This window comes from Lampetra planeri, chromosome 4, assembly GCF_965212315.1.
Source record: "Lampetra planeri chromosome 4, kcLamPlan1.2.h2, whole genome shotgun sequence".
Taxonomy (NCBI): domain Eukaryota; kingdom Metazoa; phylum Chordata; class Hyperoartia; order Petromyzontiformes; family Petromyzontidae; genus Lampetra; species Lampetra planeri.
Window position 1 is genome coordinate 22,004,102 of NC_136110.1, and position 14,631 is coordinate 22,018,732.

A 14,631-nucleotide genomic window follows, 5' to 3' on the forward strand; every position below is an offset into this window, starting at 1 on the left:
AAAACGCACGTTGATTTCTAAATGTGGAAGGAAAAACCGGAGGATCTGGAGAAAAATCCACACGACCACGGGGAGAGAGACACGCAAACTCGGAATATACGGGATGTCAGCGTCGGGATAGAATCCACGACCTCCTGTATACCAGGCGAAGTCGTTAACATTTTGCCACCGCTTCTCCAAGCCAGTCTCGCGACTGAGAAACTTCGGTCAGCTAACACGATTCAAGCTGCACACCTACCACCTGCAGTGTGCCGTCCTTCCCCCGCACCTCCCGATTACCACGGTTGGCTACGTACGGCGCGAAAGAAGTTCCACATACGCGCATTCTCATAACCAATCGCAGTTGCGAACGCTTCCCCGCAGAGACCTCCGCATCAATGTCCTCGCCTAACGCCGGTGCGTGCGAGGAACGCGTCGGGAACGGCTTCCGCCGCGTTGCGTTCGCTCAAAGCGGGTCCGGTGGCAGCCGGGTGCGGCGCATTCGTCTCGCCGGCCCCGACATCGGCGACATCCGCTTTGCCTAAACTTGATTGGCTTGAAGTCGTCACGGTGGGTGGACGCGGGGAGGGGGGGTGGGGGACGAGCTCTGCCCATCGATCAGTCATTCCAAAATCAAATCGCACGTCGCTCTCCTCCCAACACTCGCCCCGGCTGGAGATCACGATGGCAGGGAGGAGGGGGGGCACGGGGGTGGGGGGCACGGGGGTGTGGAACTGCGAGGGACAACACGAAAGCGCGTGACCCACGAGGGCCCTGTGTGCGCGCTGGGCGCGGTGGCTCACACCTGCAACCACGGACGCTCACGAACTCCGACTCATTTTATTTTTTACTAATTGGGTTGGCGGGAGGGGGGGGCGTGGGCGGTTTTGGGGGGTAGACCGTGTTGGAAGCACCGACCCATGTTGGCTGACCGCTCGGTGAAACGCCGCCACGTGTGCGCGGAACCCGTGCTGCGCGCGTCGTCGAGCGAATCCACGGGGGATAAATGGCGACCAACAAAGTCAACCCGAACAAACGCGCAAAACTCCGCCTCCGTGTCAAAGTGAAATGTCACGTAAAGTTCATCAGCCTTCTGGACTTAGGCTTGGAGGCCATGGGCTTGTTTACCCCGGTAGACGATCCGTTCTATCTGGATCCACCTGACGTGATCCGTGCCGTTTTGGGGTGCGTGTGCCGTAGGCATTGTAAGTGCTCCGCTCCATGTTCCGTCAGGCAGGCTCCATGCCGTGTTGCGGTGCGTGCCGTACGCATTGTATGAGTTGTGAGTGCTCCGCTCCATGTTCCGTCAGGCAGGCTCCATGCCGTGTTGTGGTGCGTGCCGTACGCATTGTGTGAGTTGAGTGCTCCGCTCCATGTTCCGTCAGGCAGGCTCCATGCCGTGTTGCGGTGCGTGCCGTACGCATTGTGTGAGTTGTGAGTGCTCCGCTCCATGTTCCGTCAGGCAGGCTCCATGCCGTGTTGTGGTGCGTGCCGTACGCATTGTGTGAGTTGAGTGCTCCGCTCCATGTTCCGTCAGGCAGGATCCATGCCGTGCTTTTGGGGGGAGTGGGGGGTGCGTTTTGAGATCCGGCTAGAGGCATGGAGCGGACACTGCACCACAAAGTTGAAGAGCAGAGAAGTTGAAAACTGGGAGGTTGCTACTCCGACCTGTACGCCAGGTAGGGTTGGTGGATCATGCACAGATCATCATGTTCACGACAAACCCACTCTCTTGGGCTACAGAACAACCAGTGAGTTGCTGGTCCATCTGCACTGGGGTTTTTTCTGCATGCATTGCAGGAGTTTTCTGTTCCTCGCGAATGTAAATAATACAGTAGTTGATGTTAGAGTGTCAAAAAATGCAAGCATGCAGGAACTCTTTTGAAAGAGTCTTAAGACTCACAGTCTTTCTAGGACAAGTGTAAGACTGCGATTATGGTTTTTGGTCCAGCCACTTGGTAGTGTCGACAGAGACAATCGGCTCCGAATCTGAAGATTGTGACGTTAACATCCCGGATCAGGATTGAGCTCATTATACCACTGTGGTCGATAAACCAGAGTGGCATGATGGGCGCCACGGTGGCGAGATGTTAACTACCTCGCCTGGTATACAGGAGGTCGTGGGTTCGATCCCGACCCTGACCCCTGCTGTATATTTGGAGTTTGCGTGTCTCTCTCGCTCCCCGTGGTCGCGTGGATTCTTCTTTGTCTCCTTTGGTTTTTCCCTCCACATTTAGAATCAACACGATGCGTTTCGAGTATTTGGCTGCTATACATTTCCACGTCATGATAATCCACTTTGTTGAGCTATTCTTTGTGGCCAGGTCGCTTCTGAAAAGTGTATAGCTCAGTGGGCTTTACCTAGTAAAATAAAACATAGTTTAGCTTAAACTAAACACCGCTTTGTGGGAAGTCAGCATGGTCATCTGATAGAGAAAACTGCCCCCCCACGATAGCAATGTGGACATTTCACATACTGACTCGGCCCACTCATAGAGATGAGAGTACGGCTGCAACATTTTCTGGGAGGCTCAACCATGACACACATCACGTTGGCACCCCCCCCCCGTCCCTCCATCATCATCCCCACCCGATTTTACGTAGCCGTGTCCGGCACAATCGCAAGCCTCTCCCACGTCAATTGTCTCCAAACTCGTCAGCCAACCTCGCCTACTGCTCAGGCACTCCGATCTCTGCCTGCGTTATGAGGTCAGAAAATATGAAACCGGGAGACGAGAGTCACATTCTCACAAATGCTATTGATGGGTGGGCGGACACAACCAGGACCGCCGTTGGTGAATCCGGGACGTTCCCGGCCAAACCAGGACGCTCGGAAGATAATGCCGCCCTCCCGGGCAAGGGGTTGGGGGGAGGGGGGGGCACTTTGACTCGACTGTCATTATTCATAAGTGCTTAGCGGAGAGACGCAGATTGTGTTTGACAGGTGGAAAATGGCGATTGGTGAGGTCTGACGGAGCCACAATCGCGGCTTAACCGGGGCATGTAAACAGGAGCGGGGTGGTGGGGGGGGGGCGTGCAGCCTGTGGGTCCTCGCGAAGAAGATTAAGCTTCGTTTCTCCTGCACGTGGATTGTGGACGTGGCAGATGGGGGCGCAGTAATGACCGGACACCCGGCACCACAAAACACCGGAGCAACGTGACCTTGTTTAAATTGTTGCGGAGGGGGTGGGGGAAGTTGGGGGGGGGAGCACGACACGGTGGTAAACAAACTTGAGACGAATGTTAAATGCGTAAACGATGGGCCTGTGTCTATCGTGCTTTCTGCCCTCGCTGCGTGTATGCAGAAGGGCCATGGCACCCATCGCTGAATAATCGTGCTCATTTCTATTTAAAGCTTTCGTGACTGCAGGGATTCATCTTCTTGGTTCTTTCGGTAAAGTCACGTAGAAGGGAAATAATAAAATAAAACATAATAAAATAATAAAAATAAAACATAATAAAATAATTCTCACGATGTTTCGGCCACAACGCAAGCAGCCGTCCTCAGGACGGCTGCGTCCTCAGGACGGCTGCTTGCGTTGTGGCCGAAACGTCGTGAGAATTATTTTATTATGTTTTATTTTTATTATTTTATTATTTCCCTTCTACGTGACTTTAACGAAAGAACCAAGAAGATAAATCGTGCTCATTTTTGTCACCGACATTTTTTGGACTTGGCTAAGAATTTAGAAGTCGGGGACGGGGGGGGCTAAGCTCACCTTACTACGGTGGATTATGTGCCGCACGCAAGACTCGTTTGTCCACCGTGCGACACAACCTCTGCGCTGGATGATTTTGGTCGCGAAAGCCTTCGTGTTGAACGGAGACGATGAGCGTTTGTTGACTGTGCCGGTGGAATGGGCTCGACAGAACTCGCTTGCATTGCTCACCAGACAAGTTCACGCATTCGCGCGTGCGCGTCTGATCTGATCATGATGATTGGAACTTAATTGCATAATCATTGTGATCATAATCTCATCATAAACACACGATCATCGCCGTCTATTCATCATAATTATCATCGTCAATCATCTGATAACAATCATCATCATCATCGACTGATCATTTATATTATAATCATGATATCATCATCACCATCATCAGCCGGGCGGTTGTGCCTTGTGCACGTGACCTGTGATCCAGGGGTGTGGATGCAACGAGGGATAGTGGATCACATTTACGTTGTGAAACTCCATTTCTGTAGGCGTCGAGGAGGTGCCAGACCCTGGCTCGCTAGGAGAAGGCAGTACAGCAAGTGGGCGAATCGCCGTCTGTTTTCCATCTTTATGGGGATAGAGCGCTGCCCCCTCACTTGCGTGGGTTTTTTTTTCCGGGCGCTCCGGTTTCCTCCCAGTTGTATGAACACTCAACATTCATTGGCTGAAAGCATCTTAGAATCAGAAATTAAAACCCAGAATCAGAATATGTATTGACACTGGAGGAATCCGATGAGCTATAAAGTTATTTTTTACAGATGTCCAGTCGGGGCAGATCAGAACGTCACAACAACAAACGGTACAAAACACGATAGGAGTGCAAAGTATATGAAAGGTAAGCAAGTCACTTGAAAATATATATACAAATAAAACTAAACAATATTCTTAGGTTTTTTTCGGTAAAGTCACGGAGGTAAAAAATTTAAATTAATAAAAGTAAAATAAAAATAAAAAATATTATTTTATTTTATTTTTTATTTTACTTTTATTAATTTAAATTTTGTAATAAAAGTAAAATAAAAATAATAAAAATAAAATATATTAATTTTAATTTTTTCATAAAAGTAAAATAAAAATAAAATATTAATATTTTTATTTTTCATTTTACTTTTATTAATTTTCATTTTTTACTGACGTGACTTTACCGAAAAAACCTAATAATATGAATCCTTGAAGTCACGAAAGCTTCAAATCTAAAACTAAACAATGTTTTCTATCTCACCAGGTAAAGCCCACTTAGCTATGAGCTTCTTTGTCGGAAGCGATCTGGCCACAAATGATAGCTCAACGAAGTGGCTTATCACGTGGACATTTATAGCAGCTAAATAATCTAAACGTCAGTAAATGTGGAGGGAAAACCCGGAGGAACCAGATGCAGGACCCTCCTGAAAAAAAGTCCTACAAATCAGTTTGTTTTTTGTAGATAGAGAAATAAGTAAATAATAGATTATCATTACAATCATCAGTTCTTGCACGGTGGCGAGATGTTAACTTCCTCGCCTGGTTTACAGGAGGTTCATGGATTCGATCCAGACCCTGACGCCTGCTGTATATTTGGAGTTTGCGTGTTCTCTCGTTGGTTGTGTGGACTTTTCTCCAGGTCCTCCAGTTTTTGCGCTCCTGGCCGGGTAGCCCTCCCTGCAGCCCCCCCCCCCACCACCGTCCTGCGGAGTGCGCGCGGGGGCAGCCACTGATTGACAGACGCTGCTGACAGCTGCAGCCGTAACCCAAGCTCCTTCGGAAGTCCAGCGGATGGGCTGGGTGGAAGAGAGGAGGTTGGGGGGGGGGGGTTGGCGGAGGGTGATCCAGGGTAGGATGGAGAAAGGAAGCCTTGCAAGTGGAGTGTTCTTCATGGAGGCACACGCTTGACTTGGAGGCAACACGTTTATTTTAACACCCCAACCGGGTAACTACATAAACGCACGGAATAACAGCATGGGTGATAGCCACTTGAGTATTAACTAAGCCACAATGGGCCAACTACATTGCCGGGTCAGTCAGTAACATTCTGACTGACCCACGATGCCGAGCGAAGACCGACGATCTGAGAGACGTGGCGCCGAGGGTTGAATCCAGAGAACAGCCCTGATCGGGGCTCGGGACTCGGCCTTCATCGGCCGCGGCGTGGCCGGCCTTCGCCCTTGGCCACGGCCCCTTCCAGATCCTTCCCGAAGACTCTAGTACCTACATCACGTGTCCCTCTCTCCCCCTTTGCCACCTCGTCCGGTCACGTGCCCTCTCGGGGTCACCCAGACTGCCATGTCCTCACTCGACCTCTCTGTCACTGTCACCAGGACTATGCCCCCTAGGGCCCGCTTCCATTGCATGCCCACTCTGGTGCCCGAGAGAGGCCCAAGACACACAGCTCCACTCTTGTGACGGTCGCTGGCGCTAACCGCCATAGTGACCCCATTTATGTCACTACACAAGTAAGGCCACGTGGGGCATGAATCTCCACCCGGGCTGGCACGTGGCAGTGGGTGGACAGGCGTGGAGCGAGGGGCCATTCGAGGCTCACGGATTACAGTTGTAACCGTGCACCGATTTAATATGGATTCTCAGAGCTCAAGATTCACGGATCGAAACGCCCGCGTAACGATCCGTATTTTTCTATTGGTATATATGTGTTGCTGTATAAACTTGAGCGTGTGAATGTAGCAGCATTTAGTCGCTGGCGGTGGTCGCGTAAGGTGCTTTTGTCAATCCACTGCTGGATGCCGAAGGCTTCCCGGAGCCACGTTGGTCGTGGGCGTTGTTCGACCACACACGACCACATTGGTCAGTGGTGGTGGTCGGTTACTTGGGCTTGATGACCAGGGCTGGTGTCAGTAACGGCTAGCTGATGAGAGCCCTGGCTGGGAATTTGAATTCGGGGACACATCCCCCCCAAAATTCAAATATGCCTAAAATGTGTCCCCCCCCCCCAAATATATTGCTATAAAATAGATTTCTGTTTATATGATTGTGGTTATGGTTGTACTTTATTAATCCCGAAACTCTGCAATTACATACAATGAAACAAGAAAAGGTAAAAAAGAAAAAAACAGCAATGTAATACAATACGCTATTCGACATTATTGTAAAAAATAAATAAAAAGTCCATCCTATGTGTTGGTGAATTTTTTAAATATTTTAGGCAGGAAATGGCAGCAAATTCCTTTTCAAATTGAGATTTTTTTTTCTGGGGGGGGACCCCAGACCCCCTGGAGATTTAGTCCCCCCCAATGTTGACTCCATAGCTACGGCCTTGCCTCAAACACAGATCCCCAACTTGGCCACCGTTTATGAAATGCCCCTCCTCCGAGCTGCCACCGGTCCGAATTTAGCGAAAACTCGTGGAGGAAATTGCCAAATGCCTAGAGGCTCGCATTGGGCACTCTCCTATTTAGCGTGTGCGCCGAGCCAGCAGACTCACGGTGCGTCGTTTAATATTAGAAATCTGGGGGAAGGGGGGGGGCATCGCCCCTCAGCCCTGCGGAGGGACCTTTTTTTAAAGGGAGGGTGTGGGGGGTAATGCAGCAACTCCAGGGCACCACAACACAGTCACATCCACTCATCATCATTACCATGCTATCGTTATTATGACCCATCATCATTATCATCACCGTGTATCATTACTACCCATCATTGCCATCATAATCACCACCGTGCTATCATTGTTACCCATCACCACCATCCTATCATTATTTCCCATCATTGCCATCATCATCACTGTGCTATAATTATCACGCATCACTGCCATCATCATGTTATCATTATTACCACCACCACCATCACCCCACGATGATTATTACGATATCATCACAACCGTCACGTCTTGGCTGTCAGAATTTAAAACCGGGGGCTGAGCCTTTAGCAGGAGGTGGACTTGGGACTGTCGTCGTTATGAGCACAGGTCAGTGGCTACGAACGGTGGGGAACGACGTTCAACAGACATGCACACGTGGGCGAACTCGTAAACCAGTTTTGTATTTTTCATTTAACACATGACATCGCCGTGGAAATGTGAACCTGCGGCTGATTGGGGACTCTGACGCAGAGTGAGTTCGCGTTTTTTTTACTGCACAGCAAGAGAGAGAGAGCGAGTTGTGGGTGGTGCGTTATGTGCGTGTCGGGTGCAGGGAAGTCTGGCTGGGGTGGGTGGGTGGGTGTGTGGGGGAGAGTTGGGGCGAGAGATGCAGGGGGGGGGGGTGGTCTATGGTTCTGGGGTTGCTATGAAGGTCACAGTCCGGAAATAGAGCGCAGGAAAGTATGTGGCACTTGGGCATGTGGCCTCCCACCCGGATGAGTGTTGTCAGAGGGTGCAACCTGCTCAAGTATATTTAGTGTGTGTGTGTGCCGCGTGCATTGCTGCATGCGTCTCCTATTTATAGTTGAAATATGCATTGGATTCCCACCTGGATAACGAACGATGTCGATCGCGGTGATCAGTTCACGTCGTATCATTGCAGTGCGACAACGAGCCGTAGCACGTGCGCGCGCCTCTGCTGCGTTGCTTCGCGGAAGGAAGAAAGTTGCTCCGAAAGGGATGGACCGGCCGAGCGACGTTCTCACGGGGCGAGTCGCGGCGCGACGGCGGTGGCAGCGGTGAAATTCCGCCGTCAAATCGCAAATTGGCCGCCGCCGCCGCCGTCGTGGTCGAGACCCAAGCCACGTCGCGCCCGACGGAGTTCGAGCAAACGCTGGCGAACTCACCGCCGCCCCGCCGCCTTTCAACCCGAGCCGCTCATCCGCTCCCAAACTCGATTTTTCCAGATCCGAGTCATGAGGCTCCCCGTGGTTCCCCCATGGGGGAAGGGGGCGGGGGGGGGGGGGCGGCATCTGTGAAAAAAGAGCTTTACAGCTCTTTGGATTTCTCCGTTACAAATAATGATTCTGAAGCTGGATAAATGTATCCATTTATTTTCAGTAGTTTACAATGAAGATTTAAAAGTAAAATAACACTGTGTAACAAAAACAAATTTTGTTCCTGGGTAGTAAGTGTTATTTCCTAATTGCTTATGCCTCAAAAGTACAGAAAATGGCTATTACTCCCCACAAACTTTGCTTTTGTGAGCAGGACAGTGATATTTTGAAATGTACCTATTTTTAGTGAGAAAACGTGGTGTGCTTTTGTGTCATTCCTTCACGTAAAGTCCTGGTCACAAAAGCAAAGTTTGTGGGGAATAATAACCAATTTCTAAACTTGTGAGGCATAAGCAATAAAAAATAACACTTACTACCCAAGGACAAAAATCGTGTTACATAGTGTTATTAATGATTCGATGAACAAATTAAAATCAATACATGAATCGCTTAATAGTGCTATTAATTTATTAATTGCACCCGCGATTATTACTGAGAGATAAAGTAATCTCCTGGCACCCCCCCCCCTCCCTCTCCAAATATTCACGTCAAAAACTGCTCCTATGCTCGGAATCGGGGGTAGGGGTAGCGGCGTAGGGGGCCGTCCATAAATGACGTCACGCACCTAGGGGGGGGGGTGGTCAGACATTTGTGACGATGTGTGACGAGGGGGGGGGTTTGAGAAATGTGACGTCACATCAAAATGCGCAACTTTAAATAAATATAGACAATACGTTCTACTTGATTAAATAAATGCACTTTGAACTTTGAAATATACTTTTTAATAAATGTTTTCTCCCACAACATCAGAGTGCAGCGCCACATTAAATACGCACTACAATGACAATAGTTTAAAGCGATTTGAAGCATGTTTTATTTTCAAAATGAAAATATGGTTTTGGGGGGGGTGGGTGCAGAACTTTCTGATGTCATATGTGAGGGGGGGGGTCTGATTTTTTGTGACGAGGGGGGGGGGGTCAAAAAATCGTCCAAAATCGCGTGACGTCATTTATGGACGGCCCCGTAGGTGTGGGCGGAATGTGGTGGGCGTTGCTCAAGCGCCTAGAGTTCCTCCTCCTTGTGGTCACAGACACGCCCTCCTCGGGTCACTGGTGGAGGGGGAGGAGGAGGGGGGAGGAGGGGGGAGGAGGCGCGAGACACTTCCGTTTGGCCGACTGCCAAAGAGGCTCCCGGGGCGCTGAGATGTCGCAATCAGATTGACAGGCGGAAGTGCGTCGAGCCAATGCTATGAACATGCTTAGCGAGTGTGAGTGAGTGTGTGCGTGTGTGTGTGTGAGTGTGTGCGTGAGTGTGTGTGTGCGCTTGAGTGTGCGTGTGTGCTCACGGCCAACGCCAGTGACGAGTATCTGAATCGGTCCCGGGCCTCCCCTAGGTCGACTCGGCCTCAAATGAGTACCTGGTGCAGTGTAAACATTGCCACTAGGGAGACAAAGGCGGTCGGGCGTGGTGCTGGCCACCCCACCCCCTCGTGTGCCGTTCCGGCCTTCATAGGTGCTCGCTAACAGCACTTGCCCCTACAGTCTGTTAAGGCTATATGGGGGATCTTTGTCTTGTGTGAGTGCGTGTGTGAGTGCGTGCGTGTGTGTATGAGTGAGTGCGTGTTTGTGAGTGAGTGTGCGTGAGTGGGGTGGGGAGCGGTGGTGTAGCGGTTAGCGCGCCTCGCTACGAACCCGGCGACCCGGGTTCCATTTCCGCTCACGGCCAACACCCATTGACGATTATCTGAACCTGTCCTGGGCCTCCCCTAGGTCGACTCGGCCTCAGATGAATACCTGGTGCGGTTGTGTAAACATCGCCACTGGGGAGACAAAGGCGGCCGGGCGTGGTGTTGGCAACCCACCCCCTCGTGTAACCGTGCCGGCCTTCACAGGTGCTACTCGCTAAACAGCACTTGCCCCCAACATTCTGTTACAGGGATCTTTGTCTTTGTGTGAATGGCAGGCAGGCCATTCATAAAATGAGCATTCATAAAACAAGCATTGCCCAGAGCAACCTCAACACGCTGTGAAGCACAGGCCTCTTGCAAAGGGTAAAAGTGCGAGTTCGAATCTCGGTCGGGGGGGCTGATTCAACCCATCATCACTCACGGGTGGATAAAGCGACGGCAACCGTGTGGGGAACGCGACAATGCTGACCTGTGGAATGACTTGGCCCTGCCATAGGAATGCCTAATATCCACCACTCGCTCAGCTGTAAACGAGAGATGAGAACCCGCCCCTTCCCGTCGTTTTAAAGGAAATCCATCTGACTTGGGTGTTCGTCGCTGATGTGTGTTGTTTTCGTGTTATCTGCTGTTATTAGTTTTACTACCTTCCCGCGAGAAACAAACACGGTATTCATCGAGGTTTACGGCATGTTGACAAAACCCCTCTCCGAACCCAGGGAAGTTATTTAGAACTCTTCGGTTTTTTTAGTTGTTGTTTAATGATCACCTTCGGATTTTTTACCCAGGGGGGGGCGGGGGTTACGAGGAAGCCATGAAACTCATCTCCACCGTGCGAACACCGCGTCGCGTCGCAGAGACGAATCTCTGTCACGTGGCATTTAAAAACGAAGGACTCTCAGGACACAAGTGCTGCCCGTGCTCAAGTGCTGCCCGTGGCACGCACGTGCGCGTGCATTGTGCGTGCATGTCTCTGCGGGGAGCGGTGGCGCTGCAGTTAGCGCGCTGCGAACCCCAGTGACCCCGCTGCGAACCCCAGAGACCCGAGTTCAATTCCCGTCCGCGGCTGCTAACAGTGGCGAGTCTTTGAACCATTCATGCGGCCTCAAATGAGTGCCTGGTGCGGTGTGTAAATATCGCCATTGGGGAGACAAAGGTGGTCGTGCGTGGTGCTGACCACCCACCCCCTCGTGTGACGTGCCGGCCTTCATCGGCACAATTCGCTAACAACACAGAAAGACAAATACAAATATCGCCCTATAGCCTTAGACTGTAGGGGCAAGTGCTGTTAGCGAGCACCTATGAAGGCCGAAACGGCACACGAGGGGGTGGGTGGCTAGCACCACGCCCGACCGCCTTTGTCTCCACAGTGGCGATGTTTACACACCGCACCAGGTGCTCATTTGAGGCCGAGTCGACCTGGGGGAGGCCCAGGACCGGTTCAGATCATCGTTACTGTGGTGTTGGTCGTGAGCGGGAATCGAACCCGGGTCGCCGGGTTCATAGCGCAACGCGCTAACCGCTACACCACCGCTCCCCACACATGAACATACATACAGACGTGCACGCGTGTGCAATACTTGTACATACACACAATATACACATTTGACCGGGGTTAACATTTCCCTTCTTTGCAACTTGAGCAAACAGATGTTGTCATGGGGGCTAATGTCCGGTACTGCTCATGCACACAGACAAAGCTACCCCGTACAGCCTCTTACAGCCTGTCGGGGCAAGTTCTGTTTGGCAAGCACCTATTAGTGCCGGCATAGTGGACGAGAAGGTGTTGTGGTCCAGGCTGAGTCGACCTAGGAGAGGCCTAGAACAAGATCGGATATTCGCCACTGGTGTTGCCCTTAGCAGGAATCAAATTTGCGTCGCTGAGTTCCGAATCGCAGCGCGCACCAACGCAGCGGTTAATGTTGCCACAATCGACAGCAGCAACTGCCATTGGCCGCTGAGTGATTGTGACATCATCACAGAGATTGTGCCAGGCTGAGTGCACCTCGAGGCAACATCAACTTTCGAAGGCTCGCTGGCAAGGAGTTCACGGGACAGACCCAGGTGTTATGGGTTGACTGATTGAGATGACCGACAGATGCACAGACTGCTCCCTGCTGTGCCAACTCAGTCCATGCACGCAGACACGTGCATGCACATTCAGTACACACACACACTAACATGTACAATAAAGACACATATACACGCAAACATGCAAATAAAAGACAATTCGCCCACATAGCCTTAACAGACTGTCGGGGCAAGTGCTGTTTGTGAGCACCTATGATGGCAGGAACAGGACACGAGGGGGTGGGTGGCCAGCACCATGCCCGACCGCCTTTGTCTCCCCAGTGGCGATGATTTGACACATTACAGCAAGTACTCATTTGAGGGTGAATCGAATTAGGGGAGGCCCAGGACCGGCTAAGATAATCGTCACAGGGTGTTGGCCGTGAGCTGGAATCGAACCCGTGTCGCCGGGTTCGTAGCGCAGCACAGCGCTAACCGCTACATTACCCCACACACAAGCACGCAGATAGACACACGCATGTCCACACTCGCACACATAATGCGCGCAAAAAATATTCTTCACCATAGATAAAGTTAACAAAGTGCGTAACGCGTGAGGCCCTAACATCATTGACAGTGCACTTTGTATTCTGTTTGATATTCTTTTTTAAACGTACTTGGCGTGCTATTGCGCCGGGGATAAGTGAGAGTGGCTTTGATTTGCCCGCACCTTGACTGCACATTCACATTGGCACTCCGTGCTCACCGTGACAAGCATTGGCAAACCGTGACGACTACAAACCCCAGCAGTGTGAAGCCAGAACCATTCATAGAAGTCGTTCCACTGGCGTCTTTTCTTGTGAATGGCATAATCGGAACGCGCCGCTCTTTTGCGACGTGAAGCATCGACGGAATCGATCTTCCACCTCGGTTCTCGCGCTTGGGAAGGCCCGCGTAGAAGTGCGCGTAAGCGTCGGTCACTCGCGGTTGATGTAAACGGTACGCTGATTTTATTTCGATTTAAAGCTTTCATGACTGCAGGGATTCATATTCTTGGTTCTTTCGGTAAAGTCATGTCTTCGCGAATCGGGCCAACACAACCGTACGAATGCGATGGCGGCGTTGAGAAACAACACAAACTGAGATGGTAAAAATAAACTTGATGAGTAAAGAAATCGTGACCATTCATTGAACTGGGGCAGTGGGAAATGCACGGCGTACAAGCCGAATAGCAAAGGCATGTAGATAGCCCTTGTCGCACTTGATCAGACTGTTGGGGTCAACTCTGTCGACAAGCACCTATGAAGTCCGGCACGGAGCACGAGCGGGTGGTCTGACCAACGACACACACCTGACCACCTTCGTTTCCCCACTGCACAACGCACTAGGTACTAATTTAAGTCTGAGTCGACCTACGGGTGACCCAGGACCAGGTCTGATATCACTTGCTACTGCTGATGTTAGCCAGAGGTGGGAATCGAACGGAGTTTGTCACGCAGTGTGCTAACCAATGCACCACCGTTCCTCCAGACATACCCAATCCACACTCACGCACAGCGCAGCATTCATGATTAATATTATTTGTATGCTTCTTCACCCAGGAAAGCCTCACTGAGGCTCATGACTCTCTTGCAGGAGGATCCTGTCACGTGTTGTGCAGTTGGGGGTGCGATGTTGCTGCGTGTAATTCCAATTGTATGCGTGTATGTTGAACTTCTTTCACAATTGAGCTGAAGTGGTGTCTGTACCCTACTGATGAGCTCTAAGAAGGACGAAACCTGTCTAGAGGACCGAGCAAATTCCTCGGGATATAACGGAGCCTCGATTCATCAATAATTACAACGTGCAGACCGGTTACCTCTGACTCACCGCTGCCTGTTGGCTCGTCACATTTGCTCACTCGTGCACGGTGACACGCATGATACGGTGACCACAATGCAGTCCTTCAGGAACTAGTGTTTTTTTTGCGTAAACGCTTAAGGGCTGAGAGCTTTTTTGTTGTGCGCGCACAGTGCAGTGGTATGCGCCACAGACCTGACCGCGTGCAAGAAGGGCCCGGCTTTGTAATCTGTGGTGAAGCCGTTGCCGCTGTCAATCGAGCTGTCTTCTAACGCGAGCCGTCCCGCCTCTGCGCGGCGCAGGGAAGTTCAAGCTGCTGGAGCAGGAGCGGGACATGAAGGACCCTGTGCAGTACTTCAACAGCGTCGAGGAGGTGGCCAAGGCGTTTCCGGACCGCGTCTTTGTCATGGAAGACATCTCCTTCAGCGTCAAGGTACTCATCTTCTTGGTTCTTTCGGTAAAGTCACGTAGAATGTTCTCCACCTGAGGACGGCTACTTGCGTTGTGGTCGAAACGTCGTGAAAATTATTTTATTATGTTTTATTTTTATTATTTTAT

General features: G+C 50.9%; 1 protein-coding gene across 1 annotated transcript in view; it reads left to right on the forward strand.

The window, feature by feature from the left end:
* Nucleotides 1-14,631, forward strand: part of LOC144717842 (GRB2-associated and regulator of MAPK protein-like) — a 93,109-nt gene that overhangs the window by 58,176 nt on the left and 20,302 nt on the right. Inside the window, exon 3 of the mRNA XM_078593542.1 lies at nt 14,376-14,506. Coding sequence (XP_078449668.1) covers nt 14,376-14,506 — 131 coding nt within the window. The remainder of the gene's footprint in view (nt 1-14,375; nt 14,507-14,631) is intronic.